Here is a 12847-nt window from a genome sequence, read left to right as displayed (position 1 = left end):
GAGGACAGAACAGTCCAATTAAAAAAGGCCACATGTAAGGTCTGTGTCTTTTCCTTCTGTTTGGGCGTCCTTTACAATTGCCTCAATGTCCATTCTCATATCTCTCAAGTAAACACGGGACAGCCTAACGCGTTACACAGAATCAATGGAATTTCACATATCGTAGCTTGGTATCAATTTTACTATAGCTTCGGTTCGCTCCTCTGGTCTCTTCCCTGGTGAATAATCAGAGGAACAGACTCAACTTGCTAGACTAACATTACAAATGTAAGACCATATTAAACATGTTAACCCTGGATACCGGGCTAACGTTACCGTTTTCCAGTGATGTCTATGTTTAATAATAATTGTTGACATCGATAGATTAACAGCCCCCAAAACAAGACTAGTCAATCCAAATAAAGCTTGGTAATACAATTTTCATTTCTAAAACTGCCAAGGGCCAAGCAAAGATGAAGGTGTCCCGCTTTTTGGTTGTTTACCCACGTGACGTGCCATCTGGTGCATGACCTAAGGTGACCCACCCGCCACAGTTGCGCATGCGAACTGAAGACATCAATCATGGCGGAAGCGAACTCGAAACCCGGTGAGAGTTTGGACAAAGCTTTGCCTTCAGGTAGCGTAAACTACGCTTCAAATGCCCATGGAGAGTGCAGGAACGTACTCCCAACAAAAGGAGGGCTTTATTTGCGTAAAAATTGCTTCACCAAATACCAAGAATTCCTTGGCAGAAAGGTCCAAAGTTGATACAAGGCGTACGCGGTAGCCTACGAAGCAGGAAATATTTTGAACAGCTGTCAAATTTATAATACGTTTTAAGTTGGGGGATTCATGTACCTCAAATTGTTGCAAACTTGAATTGCAAAAATGAGGAAATATGCTGATATGTGCTTTGGTAGCGTATTATACTTTGTATCATTTTGTGAAGCTTGCTGCATGTATGTAAATTATCATGCATGATGAGTGGGGTATTGTGGTGGGTGATGTCAGGTACCCCGACCATCTGAAGCTCCTTGATCCATATTTATAGGTTAGTTATTGCCAAGTTATTACCTTATATCCAGTTACTGTAATAAACTGGATGGAAACATACAACTGATTATTACCTTCTTAGATATGACACCTTTACCAATCTCCATGCATTGATTGTGTGTAGGTGTAGAATATGATGAAGCCATCATGGCACAGCAGGACAGGATCCAACAAGAGGTCAGTTAAGTTCAGAACTTTTAGACTGGTTTGCTTGATGTTCAATGTAATTAAAGATTCTAATACTCTAATGCTAACTCATGAAGTTATGTACTTTGCCTAGGCAGTGTCGAGTATCCCTATTAACACTTCAGGTATGTGTGTTACTGTATGCATGTGATGCTTTCTATGTTAGCCAATACAAGTTTACAGAACCTGTGCATTTCTGTTGTTAAGAGATATTCCATTCTACAAGTACAACATTTTGTTTCCCCTCTCTTTGATTGAATACTAGTACAAATTTATGTAGTAGTGATTCCTTTGGAAACAAGGGGGTTTCTTTCTTTATTCTTTATTTCAGGTTAAAAAACCCATACAGGTACACAAAAGATACTAACATACATATACATTAAAATCGCTACCTGTACAATAAGTCATAACAACTCTGGAAAAAAGGGTTTCATTGTCACCCAAGATGATAGATTCATAAAATGGTCTTCGCATATAAGTAAGTGGTACACTGAGAAAAGGCTGATATGTGCTGGTTCAAATGCTAGATAGTGTGGTAAGACGACTTTAAAAACAATTAGAAGTTTTCTGCTTACAGTATTTATGTTGAAGTTAATAGAAAATATGTGTATACCAATAATTCCCTTGCCACAGATAGCAGAAACTTCCCAGCTGATAGGGGACCACGAGGATCTTCTCCTGCTGTCCAAAGAATACTCAGAGGAGGACAATGTCTACCAGGGGAAAATTAAGGTGTCAGGTTTTAAAACTGTCCCCAAACTATTTCTGTATTTTTGAACTTTGAATGTCTGACAATTTTGAGTGCTCTGCGCTTTTCTTCAAAATTTTGTGATGTAAGATAACGTCAAGGTATTACTATAGACACATTTTAACAGAGTTCCTACTTTTAATTGTTTAAAATACATTTGATTTGGCTGTACTACATATAACTGTGTATAAAAGTTTCTGATCATCTTGATTGCTAGTAGCTTTCTCCAACAACATGAGTATGTTTTCTCTGCCCTGTCTCCAGGACTTGAGAAGTAAATACAAGTGCTTCAGAAGAACAAGGGGGGATGGGAACTGCTTCTATAGGGCTTTTGGCTTTTCCTATCTGGAGAGGTTGCTTGATGACAGAAAAGATTTGGAAAGGTGAGCAGCACAAGAGCAATCATTTTAACTACATGTTCAAACTGTTGGTTCCTGCATAATGGTGTGGTACATGTCATAACAGACTAGTAATTTGGACATTTAGTGTTGAATATTTAAACTTGATTACGATGTTGATATTGCCTCTTATCCTTCAGGTTCAAAGAGGTTGCTGCTAAAAGTAAAGATATGCTGGTGTCCCTTGGATTCCCCGCCTTCACAGTAGAAGACTTCCACGATACTGTAAGTTATTTCTAAAAGATATGCTGAAATTATAATCAAAAGGCTAATGTCAAATATATCATAATGCTGTCTTTGCTTCAATTTTGTTTTTCCGTAATCATTATTTCTGTTCCTTTCAGGTAATTCGCTTTGAATGATTGATATCCAGTAACAACACATAAAGACATTTAAGAAGCACTTTGAGAAAGATGATACTGTCATGCTTCACCTTGATAAGAATGAGACTCTTGTTTGTGCAGTTCATGGAGGTTGTAGAGAAGGTTGAACAACAGATCCCAGTGGAGGATTTGTTAGCAACCTTCCGAGACCAGGGCCTGTCAGACTATCTGGTGGTCTACTTGCGGCTCCTAACATCAGGCTACTTGCAACAAAATGAAGACTTCTTTGTGAACTTCATTGAAAGCTATGCTTCTGTCAAAGAGTTCTGTGGCCATGTAAGTTTGCAGTTGAAACTCTATCAAATAGAGTATTTTATCTTCATGTTCATGTGTTTTGAATTTTTGTTGTCTTAGTCTGTGTAATAGTTTTGAGTATTACATCTAGCAACACTTCTAGCACACTAATTCAGCCAAAAAGTAGTTGCTCAAGCATCTGGCTATGATTTTGGAAACGGTCTGACATTTCAGGCAGCATCCACTCACTTTTGTCAGTGACACCGAAGATGGCTGGTTGAACAGCAGGTTTTATGCCCTACATAATAACCAGTTTCGAAAATCATATGGTTGCTTAAGTAATTACTTTATGGTATATCTTATTACCTGGATGTCTAGCCTTCGTAGCACCCTAATTGTTTGGCCTTTTCATATTGCTACTCCTGAAGGGCCAAAATTGAATTTTCTCCATCTGTAGGTAAAATTGTCAATGTTGAGGACATTGCATTGAATACTGTCTGTTTTTGTGCCTAGCTCAGTGCTACTGGCAACAATAACAGCTATCTGGTTGTCCTACAGGAGGTGGAGCCGATGGCCAGGGAAAGTGACCACATCCACATCATAGCCCTGACATCAAGCCTGGACGTTGGTGTTCGTGTGGAATACATGGACCGGGCTGGTTCAGAGGAAGTCAACCACCATGATTTTCCTGAAGGCACAGAGCCAAAGGTGTTCCTGTTGTATAGACCAGGACACTACGACATATTGTACAAATGAATCATGATCGACTGGCTAATTTTACGGAACCCTTGATTCAATATACAGGTAGCAATGCCAGCTATGGATAAGAAATTAATAGTGTATGTATAAAGAAATGCTTTGTACTAATTGTAGAGTTTTTTTCACTTTCAGACACAGTTGTACTCACGGCTTTCCTTTTTTGTTACTACATTTTGTATTTCTCTTGTTATTACCAAGTACCCTTGCCAACTGGTTTTGAATCTGTAAATTGTAAAGGGGAGAATATCAAGAAGACCTTTCATTTCATAAACTTCAGACAGATAAGCTTCTAGGACATTTCTATCTTCTGGTAACTTGGCATCCTTTTTGGTGACTCTTACAGTTGTAATAGTCCAACATTGTATGGGTGCAATTGCTCTAACGGGCTCATTTTCAATTATGAAATGATCAAGTCTATTTCTGTGAAAGAACTACTACAATGCTGACAAGCAGTATTTCATACCTCAATCACCCTCCAACCTTTTTCACATGTGAGATTGGTTGTCAGGATCACAAGGGAGATACTCATGACTCTAACCCTTTCTTTCAACCATGAAAATTAAAGTATGTTGACCACACAACTGCCTGATGCTGATTTCTTAGCAATCTATGCCATTCAGTGGTTGGAGGTTGAGACCTTTTTGTTATGACCTACCAACAGAAAAAGACAACCATGTTCACTTAATATTTAAGTATCATAGTATGCTATGTCTCTAAACGCGTTAGTGTGAATTTTTAGCTGTCACCCAGAGCTCCAGAAACGGAGAATAGACTTAAAATTTTGTGGTTTTATTGGGTCATCTTTTCAGTTTGAATCTGTAATGATGTGTTCCAAAACTGGCAAAAAGATCATAACATTTTTGCCAGTTTCCTAGTTTTGCTAACATGTGGTTTACCATTCACATAAATGTAGCTATGCTACAGTGAGGAGTCCACATATGAGTCTACTACTACTCTTTTTAATGAGTTCTGGTTAAATTTCAGATTACACTTTACCTTGAATAAAAGCAGTTGGACTGGCTGGAAAAAGACCATAACAGTATAATCCAATACTAACAAACAAAACTGAAATACCAGTGGCTACAATGAAGCCAAATATATTTTCAATAGAAAAATGAATGACATTTATTCTATATGAACAGATTACTTTTTCATACAATTACAGAGATGTATAACAATATTCATCATAATCGTACATCCTTTTTCTAACAAAGTACTCCATTTGCTCAGAGCTCCTTTCTTGGTACTGTATATAGTAGAGCAATTGTATCATTGCAGTTGGGGTTCAGTGTTAGTCAATCTGCATGTACATTGTAGTAATATTGCATGTAACTTAAGAGTTGATAACATAAACAAAATTGGTGTTGGTTACACAAGGTCTCATTAGAGGAACCTTCCCATTGATCTTCAGCAGTAAAGAACAGCCATCATCATTACAAGAACACGACACCAGTACTTCAAACAATGAATCAAATAAATATAAATCCATTGTGATACTACATCCATTTTTATAGTTTTTCATATATTCTCTGTTCAATTTAATACATAGCTTTATGAGTCACTCTTAATCATTGGATTGTAAACTGGCGACGTTGTAATTTCAATCACAGTGGCCCAAAGTCATTATGATTGTCACCCGGTCAAGTACTTTTTGCCGTAGAACTGTGCCTTTCTTTCAAACGCCTGTGACTTGATGACCGTATTTGGTTCGTAGAATGGATTCATGGCGTGTTTGGCGTAAGTCTCGTACATATCCTGGAAGAAGTTCTTAATGCCATCTTCATTTTTCTGGTCGTGCAGCATGATGAGGCGCATTCCGCCAGCCGTCACAAAGGCGGACACAAACCACTCGTTAAACCTGTCCACTGTCTTCAGGTACATGTTGTTCGTCATCCACATCTGCTCCTCCACCAGGTCCAGCGCTGCATGGGCGATGAACTGGTTCAGGTGTCGGTGGTCGTCCTTCTTGGTCTCCGCTGGTTTGTTGGGAGGGGCGTACTCCATCTCGAAGATAGGGTTGTCGTGGTGCCCTACTATGGCAAAATAGTAATTTCCTGCCATTTCAGTGGAATGGAATCGAGTTCAATCGGCTGTCTAGGTTCATATACAGAGCTATAAAGTCACTGGAAGGAACCTGCAGCGGTAAATGGACAGCTAATCGTCGATCGGTTGTGCGATTTGCTTCTTTCTCGATCTGTGGCCACCATTAATGATGACGTCACGGCGATCAATACACTTTGAATCTGGGGGGGGGGGGGCTTTAAAATTCTTTTTATGATAAAATACGTTTAGTGCCACAGTTCCTCTAAACATCACTTAACTGTAGACATATATAATATTTGATGCTTTATCTGTGTATTGTGAAGTGCTATGGACTACTAAATAAAGATATAGATTAATCTGTATCACCTGCAAATGTAGTCGCCCAAGTTGCAAATGGCGGTTCGCATGAACTAGAAGGTTCTTGTCACCAAATTCTTTGTCAACCTCGACCTTCCTGCAGATACAGCGTATGTGGTATCAGTTTGGGTAAGGTACACATAACCCTTAAACATGGTGGATAAGCCCCAGATCATTGCGCATGTGGAGAAGTCTCTAAACTACACGTTGTTTGACTGCAAGTGGATCCCCTGTAGTGCTAAGTTCGTTGTGCTGGGTAACCATGCCCGAGGGACAGGTGCCCTGCAGATCTATGAGGTGTCCAAAGGAGAAGTCAAGCTGCTGAAAGAGGTATGACAGCCAGTACACTTGTCTTGAATGCGATGATAAATGTGGAAGGTCCGTAACAATCGTCTGATAAATCTCATGATAATTTGTTGGTTGCCATGGAAATGTGTTGGGTGATAATCATAGATTAGAGATAATTTAGAGCAATGTGCTTTTCCATCATATGTTTTTTTATGGCTGTCATACATTTCCGTGTGTTATCTATGTATCTATGTAAATCAATATACAATATATATCCCTCATTTTAGCGTGAAAAACCCAAAGCTTTTAAGTGTGGCACCTTTGGGGCAGCAAGCCTTCAGCAAAGGAACCTTGCAACTGGAGACTTTGATGGAAAACTGTCAATTTGGTAAGTTATGATATTTATTCAACATACTTATAGGACTGATGAGAATAGATTACAGTGCCTTCAACTGTGTAAAGCCTGTGATAGATTATGAATATAAAAATATTTAAAATGTAAGTTAAACTTTTTCTCATTTTTTTTTCCAAATGTTATTTCAATGATGGGAAATTGTATCAAACATTATCTTATACTGTATCTAAATTCTACCACATATCTGTTATTGTAGGGACTTGGAAAATGTGGACACTCCAGTATACCATGCTCCAGCTCACAAGGAGATCATCAACTGTATTGATGGAGTTGGAGGCCTGGGGATTGGGGAGGGAGCCCCTGAGCTTGTCACTGGCAGCAGAGATGGTACATTCATATATCTGTTTTATCTAGCATCTCATGTCTCATGAGTGTTTGTAACTGTAGTTGTCTGCAAGTGAGTTTACATCAAAGTTAAAACTTTTTGTTATTGTTGCAGGGAGTGTGAAGGTGTGGGACCCTCGACAGAAGGATTTGCCTGTGGCAACAATGGAACCCTCTGAGGCAGAGGCAAGAAGAGACTGTTGGACTGTAGCCTTTGGTGGGCCTTTTCTTTATAATTATAGCCCTTTTGTGTATGCTATGGTAATTCAAATGTGCAAATACAAGTGCAAAACATGTATTAAAAGTTGAACCACAGTAGTTAACTTAACATTTTGTTTTCTTTAGGGAATGCATACTCCCCTACAGAGAGATGTGTTTGTGCTGGTTATGACAATGGAGACATCAAGCTGTTTGACCTAAGGAACATGGCCTTACGATGGGAGACAAATGTGAAGAATGGGGTAAGAGATAAGTGCAAAGAGCTCTGTCAGTTTTGTGCTTGTTGCTCTGGGTGAAAGGTAGTTAATGGAAATCATAAGGCTGAAGACAAATGAGTCTGTTTCGTGTAACAGTGACTGCAATTTTGTGGTTGATATAATCAAGGAGGTTAAAATCACCTTGATATAATCAACATGTGATATGAAGTGTCAGTAGCATTTGATTTTCATAAACAGTCTTCCAGAGATCTGTCATTGTTGATTTTAAGGTACACACTTGAAAAATGAACAAAACCTATAGTCATTTGTATGACACCACATTTTTAAACACAAATCTGTCATTGTTGCATTTTAGGTATGCAGTGTGGAGTTTGACAGGAAGGACATCGACATGAACAAGATGGTGGCAACCACTTTGGAATCCAAATTCCATGTATTTGACATGCGTACTCAGCACCCAACAAAAGGATTCGCCTCTCTCTCAGAAAAGGTAGTTTGTCATTTGATAAGAATGATGTATGTAGTACTCATGCCAGACATTGTACAGGTATAATGAACTTGATTTATGTAGATAGAAGACACTTGATTTTAACCTCCTTGCATACACCTTCATCTATGCAGTGCAGGGTAAAGCCTCTCACAGGGAAGAACACCCTGAGAGCTCACTCATCATAGCTGATGTAAGTGGGTACCAGAAAAATAACTTTGTGCATATATCATAATATTATTATTAGTCAGCACATTGTTCAAATACTCCTCAAATCCAGCGGGTATTTTATTTTCCCAGCATGACTATGATTGTTTTATATGAAACCCTGAAAATCTCACTGACTGATGATCATTATACTATCTACTTAACAGGCTCACAAGTCTACTGTCTGGTTAGCCAGGCATCTTCCCCAGAACAGAGATGTGTTCATGACTTGTGGAGGGAGTGGTACTCTCAACCTGTGGCAGTAGTATGTTTCATTTTCCATCAACATTTTTTTAGCTAATGTAATTTGTAATGTATGTTTGACCATTGTATCCTAAAAGCAGTACTGGTAGTGCTTACATTGCAAGAATGATCAGACGTTAAATGATTCTGTCCAAGTTGCTAGTGCTAGTGTTGATACCAGGGGAAGTAGCTGGCAATGAAAAGTAACCTCTGATAGAAATGTGATCAGATTCAACATGTATGTATTCTCAGTAGGGATGCGTACCTAAACCCACGTTAAGGTACAGGTCCGGATTCGAATCCAGAGGTTTAGGTACAGGTCCGGACCTAATGAGTCCGGACCTAAATGCATGGCATTGAATATTATATGATAATATTATAATATAATATGTTATAACGGCAAAACAATGTATTAAAAGGATAGAAGCATGTTTGAACCAATAAAAACGTGTTTATTATGGTAGACACTTGATGCAACAAAAATTTGATCCTTACAAAATTGTTGTTTTTCCCTCACTGGGGCTCAGAGACTGCTGTGGTAATTTCACAGTAATTTTATCTGTCAAAGTGGCCATCCCCTGACCTGTTATCCTGCCTGGCTTGCACTAATTAGATACAGGTCCAGTACCGGTACACCAGTGTTCCGGTATTTTGATACCTGTACCTAATTGATTGTACCGGTACTGTATCGGTACATCCCTAATTCTCAGCTTTGTGAGATTAATTTTGACACAGCTTCTTGCTTCCAACAGTTCGTACCCAGACAAGAGGGTGAAGGCAGATGACAAGGGCGTGGACATGGGTGTGGCAGGGACAGTGTCACTTCTTCAAAATGTCACGTTGTCCACACAACCAATAGCAGGGTTTGACTGGAGCCCAGACAAAGTTGGTCTGTGTGTGTGCACTGCATTTGACCAGTGTCTGAGGGTGCTCATTGTCACAAAACTTAACAGACTGTAAAGTGTTTTTTCATATTATGTTCAGCAGATTGCTGCTATTTCAGCAGTACACGACTGATGAGTTGTCACTTACAAAGATTATCTAATTTTTTATGGCCGCTAGTCTTGAAGTAGTTAGTTTTGGTTGATTTAGAATATGGCTTTGAATGCGTTTAGTTACACTATTACATCAAATAATTCAGGCAATTGGCCATTATAGTTTTTTGTTCAATATAATGTTTGTATTACACAATGAGTACAGATGCCAGGTTAAGATGGCTCAAAGAGGTTGATTATCTGTCATGGTCAAGAGAACCTATGTGTCTGGTTCTGTGAAGCTATGTTACACCTGCACACTGGGTCCGAGGAACATACATAGACATTTCCACAAGTCTTGTTGCATTCTGGGCAGTGCCGAAGTGCAAGGGTCACCACATGTCCAAAATGCAGTGGGATTGGGGAAAAGTTAGAATATGCTTTACAAGACATGTAAGACCATAGTAAATCACAACTGATAAACATGTTGTACAGTACCCTTCATTTATGTAGCATTTGTTATTGTGTGGAAAAAAATCATCTCATGTAATAGAGAAAAAATATCTTGTAAGAGTATTGAAACATGTGAAGCTCAATATCTCCTACATATCAAACCAACCCTTATTTCATGAAGATACCAAAAATCTTTAGTCCATCGATGTACGTTATTTCAAAATAGTTAAGCAGATATTTCACTACATATTTATACAAATGCAACAAGGCATTGTTGGTGATTATGTCATGCTATTCTATTGATACAAACAGTGTACAGCATAAGCGGCATTGACAGTAAATGCGTTTTTTTTAATAAACAGCAGACACTTTTTGACGAAGATATCACTTCAAGTGTGATGAATTGTATTGTAGCCAGTCTGACCCAACATCCATGGCACTTAAAAGGGCAGAATACAGAGCCATTCAAACTGTTGGATACTTTGTAGAGGTGAGTTCAGGACCTGTAACATCACTTTGGTCCCAGCATGTCCTGTGGTTTAACCCACTCATCAAACTGCTCACTGGTTAGAAATCCGAGCTTGAGGGCAGCTTCCTTCAGTGTGGTTCCCTCCTTGTGTGCTAGCTTAGCAATCTTAGCTGCCTTGTCATATCCTATATGTGGATTTAGGGCTGTAACCAGCATGAGGGATTCATTCAGGAGCTTGGAGATGCGATCCTGGTCAGGCTGGATGCCCACTACACAGTTGTTGGTGAAGGACACAGAGGCATCTCCCAGAAGGCGGGCAGACTGCAGCACGTTCTTTACAATGAGGGGTTTAAAGCAATTGAGTTCAAAGTGCCCGTTGCTGCCCCCAATAGTGACGGCTACATGGTTCCCCATGACCTGAGCTGCAACCATGGTGATGGCTTCACACTGGGTGGGATTTACTTTACCTGTAACAACAGTTCGTACATGAGTCGAAGAAGACAGGATCCTGAATGGACCAAAATTAACTAGTCTGACCCTGAGGATTCTCCAAGAGGCATTTAGGTAGTTGTTTTTCTTTACTAATTATGCTTTTTTCTTCTTTCTGCTGACTACACAGTTTTCAGATGACTGACGAGATCTAATGGTTGCTGATGGTTACTGTTTGCTAGCAACAAATGCAGAGGAAACAGTAGCCATAAGATTATGGCAGCAAACAAAACAGTTAATCAGTGGAGCCTTCATGCAGTCTTCATTCTTTGGTTAGACAGCAGCCTCATTCTCTAGTATGTTTTACTCCCATAGTTAACATATAAGTTAAGTAATTAGCCCAAACACAAGTTCAGACTAACCTGGCATGATGCTGCTGCCTGGTTCATTTTCCGGCAGCTGCAGCTCGCCCAGCCCACAGCGTGGCCCTGACCCCAGGAACCTGATGTCATTGGCTATCTTCATCAAGCTGCAGGCCACCACGTTCATGGCACCTGACAGCTCCACTAACACATCATGTGCAGCCAGAGCCTCAAACTTGTTTGGGGCAGTGGTAAATGGCAGACCTGTTGGTAGGAGGAGGCAAATCAGGGTAATATTATCATGTAGCCAGATGATGTCAACCAATCAGAAGGGCATAGTTCTTGTTCTCTTGTATTATGAACCATAAGTAAGTAGAGGAACTTACAACAATGGGAACGAGAGCCACCATACACCCCGGATAGATAGGCAGTTCAAAGATGAACAAAACAAAGGAATTGATTACAAATAGGGAATTTATGACAAGTGGAGGAAATGGTGGTGAGATTTAATTGCCCAACCATGCAGTTAACGGGTTCGGATGGCAGTAAGAGCAACAATCCTACCTGGACAACAAGAAAAAGGGCCAGACGAACAAAAATTAGGTCTCGTCTATGAGCTACTATTTACAATGTTACAAGCAAATGCACCCTCCAAATGTAGTTGTCACGTGTACATATATGATGATGTCTATAAGATGATAACATTAATGACCTGCTTTCCTTTGTATGTGGTGCCATGATTCACGGCTGTTTCCTATAGCCACCCATAATTAACAATACCAATACCAAGGACAAGCAACATTCCATGACTATATGACAGCGATACGCTTCTAATGTCATGTTCCAATAAGAATGAATTTGAAAATGAATAAAATGAATTTTAGTCAGTAACTTGCAGCAGCATTGTCAAACTGGAAGATTACAGGTGTAAACCCAGACAACAGTAAGTACTGAGAAATCCCACCTGTTAACTCAGCAATTTTGGAGGCAATCTTCTCTGCAAACCCTATCCTGGTGTTGAGACCTGTGCCAACAGCTGTACCTCCTGTGTAAATGAAGGTAATCATCATACTTTTTTTTATGTCTCTAACGAATTAACTTAAGTGGGAATACTAAAACTTGTTTAGATTAACTTGTGTGAAAGTATACTACACTCTAAATGAAATGTTATTTAAGTTTGTGGTAATTTGATTTCCACGAACATGGACGTTTGTTCTGGTTTTCAGTTCACGAGACACCGGCGCCTTTCAGCAGGGGTGCAACAGATTAACAGATTGACCAGTTACCTTTGGTAGTGCTGGCATGATCAACTCACTGATCTAACCAAATATACCTGAGGAATGAATAAAGGCTTTGACTTGGCTTAAAATTCTTAAGAAATATGTCTTCAATGCTTGAAGATCAGGTCTCTGTGCGATTGAGACTTTTTTGTCTTTGTACAGTTCCACTGTAACAGGTGCCTCCAACACAACATATTGTACAAAGTTAAGTATGTACATTTAGCACTCAGACCAGGGGGTAGGCAGGCAGAAACAATTTTCATGATGGCTTTGAGTTTGCGCTGAAGTGATCACTTCAAAAACATAAAAACTTCACATACTTATGTGCATTTGCTGTAC

At 39.4% G+C, this 12847-nt stretch overlaps 4 protein-coding genes across 5 annotated transcripts in view; 2 read left to right on the top strand and 2 right to left on the bottom strand.

Moving 5' to 3' along the window:
* The first annotated feature begins 463 nt into the window (after nt 1–463).
* On the top strand, nt 464–4318 carry LOC118420595 (ubiquitin thioesterase OTUB1-like). Of its 2 annotated transcripts, none has more exons than XM_035827439.1 (7): nt 464–586; nt 1157–1209; nt 1852–1950; nt 2231–2349; nt 2505–2589; nt 2829–3023; nt 3540–4318. In XM_035827439.1, exons 1-7 carry the CDS (start codon nt 562–564, stop codon nt 3735–3737), a joined length of 774 nt encoding a protein of 257 aa, XP_035683332.1. In that variant the 5' UTR covers nt 464–561; the 3' UTR covers nt 3738–4318. The 2 variants fall into 2 exon arrangements, with proteins under 2 accessions (XP_035683332.1, XP_035683322.1); XM_035827429.1 differs by having other exon boundaries at nt 494–616.
* Nucleotides 4319–4557: 239 nt separating this feature from the next.
* On the bottom strand, nt 4558–5982 carry LOC118420607 (trafficking protein particle complex subunit 2-like). Its single transcript, XM_035827452.1, has one exon. The coding sequence runs from the start codon at nt 5799–5801 to the stop codon at nt 5373–5375; it is 429 nt and encodes a 142-aa protein (XP_035683345.1). The 5' UTR covers nt 5802–5982; the 3' UTR covers nt 4558–5372.
* Nucleotides 5983–6139: 157 nt separating this feature from the next.
* Nucleotides 6140–10341, top strand: LOC118420584 (WD repeat-containing protein 92-like). The gene is made up of 8 exons (XM_035827420.1): nt 6140–6470; nt 6716–6816; nt 7040–7170; nt 7283–7384; nt 7513–7628; nt 7960–8094; nt 8466–8563; nt 9294–10341. Exons 1-8 carry the CDS (start codon nt 6294–6296, stop codon nt 9499–9501), a joined length of 1068 nt encoding a protein of 355 aa, XP_035683313.1. The 5' UTR covers nt 6140–6293; the 3' UTR covers nt 9502–10341.
* Nucleotides 10011–12847, bottom strand: part of LOC118420519 (fumarate hydratase, mitochondrial-like) — a gene marked incomplete in the record, with an annotated part of 4788 nt that continues 1951 nt past the window's right edge. The window contains 3 exon segments of the mRNA XM_035827365.1: nt 10011–10904; nt 11289–11492; nt 12193–12273. Of these exon segments, the coding sequence (XP_035683258.1) occupies nt 10480–10904; nt 11289–11492; nt 12193–12273 (710 nt within the window).

Source organism: Branchiostoma floridae, chromosome 1 (assembly GCF_000003815.2).
Source record: "Branchiostoma floridae strain S238N-H82 chromosome 1, Bfl_VNyyK, whole genome shotgun sequence".
Taxonomy (NCBI): Eukaryota; Metazoa; Chordata; class Leptocardii; order Amphioxiformes; family Branchiostomatidae; genus Branchiostoma; species Branchiostoma floridae.
This window is presented reverse-complemented; position numbering and strand designations above follow the sequence as displayed.

Bases quoted from the DNA above. Each gene is read 5' to 3' on its own strand.
- LOC118420595 (XM_035827429.1), top strand. From the start codon at position 562: ATGGCGGAAGCGAACTCGAAACCCGGTGAGAGTTTGGACAAAGCTTTG. The intron at 617-1,156 runs GTAGCGTAAACT...GATTGTGTGTAG, and splicing joins GGACAAAGCTTTGCCTTCAG to GTGTAGAATATGATGAAGCC. The intron at 2,590-2,828 runs GTAAGTTATTTC...TTGTTTGTGCAG, and splicing joins TAGAAGACTTCCACGATACT to TTCATGGAGGTTGTAGAGAA.
- LOC118420607 (XM_035827452.1), bottom strand. From the start codon at position 5,801: ATGGCAGGAAATTACTATTTTGCCATAGTAGGGCACCACGACAACCCT.
- LOC118420584 (XM_035827420.1), top strand. From the start codon at position 6,294: ATGGTGGATAAGCCCCAGATCATTGCGCATGTGGAGAAGTCTCTAAAC. The intron at 7,171-7,282 runs GTACATTCATAT...TTATTGTTGCAG, and splicing joins TGTCACTGGCAGCAGAGATG to GGAGTGTGAAGGTGTGGGAC. The intron at 7,385-7,512 runs GTGGGCCTTTTC...TGTTTTCTTTAG, and splicing joins CTGTTGGACTGTAGCCTTTG to GGAATGCATACTCCCCTACA.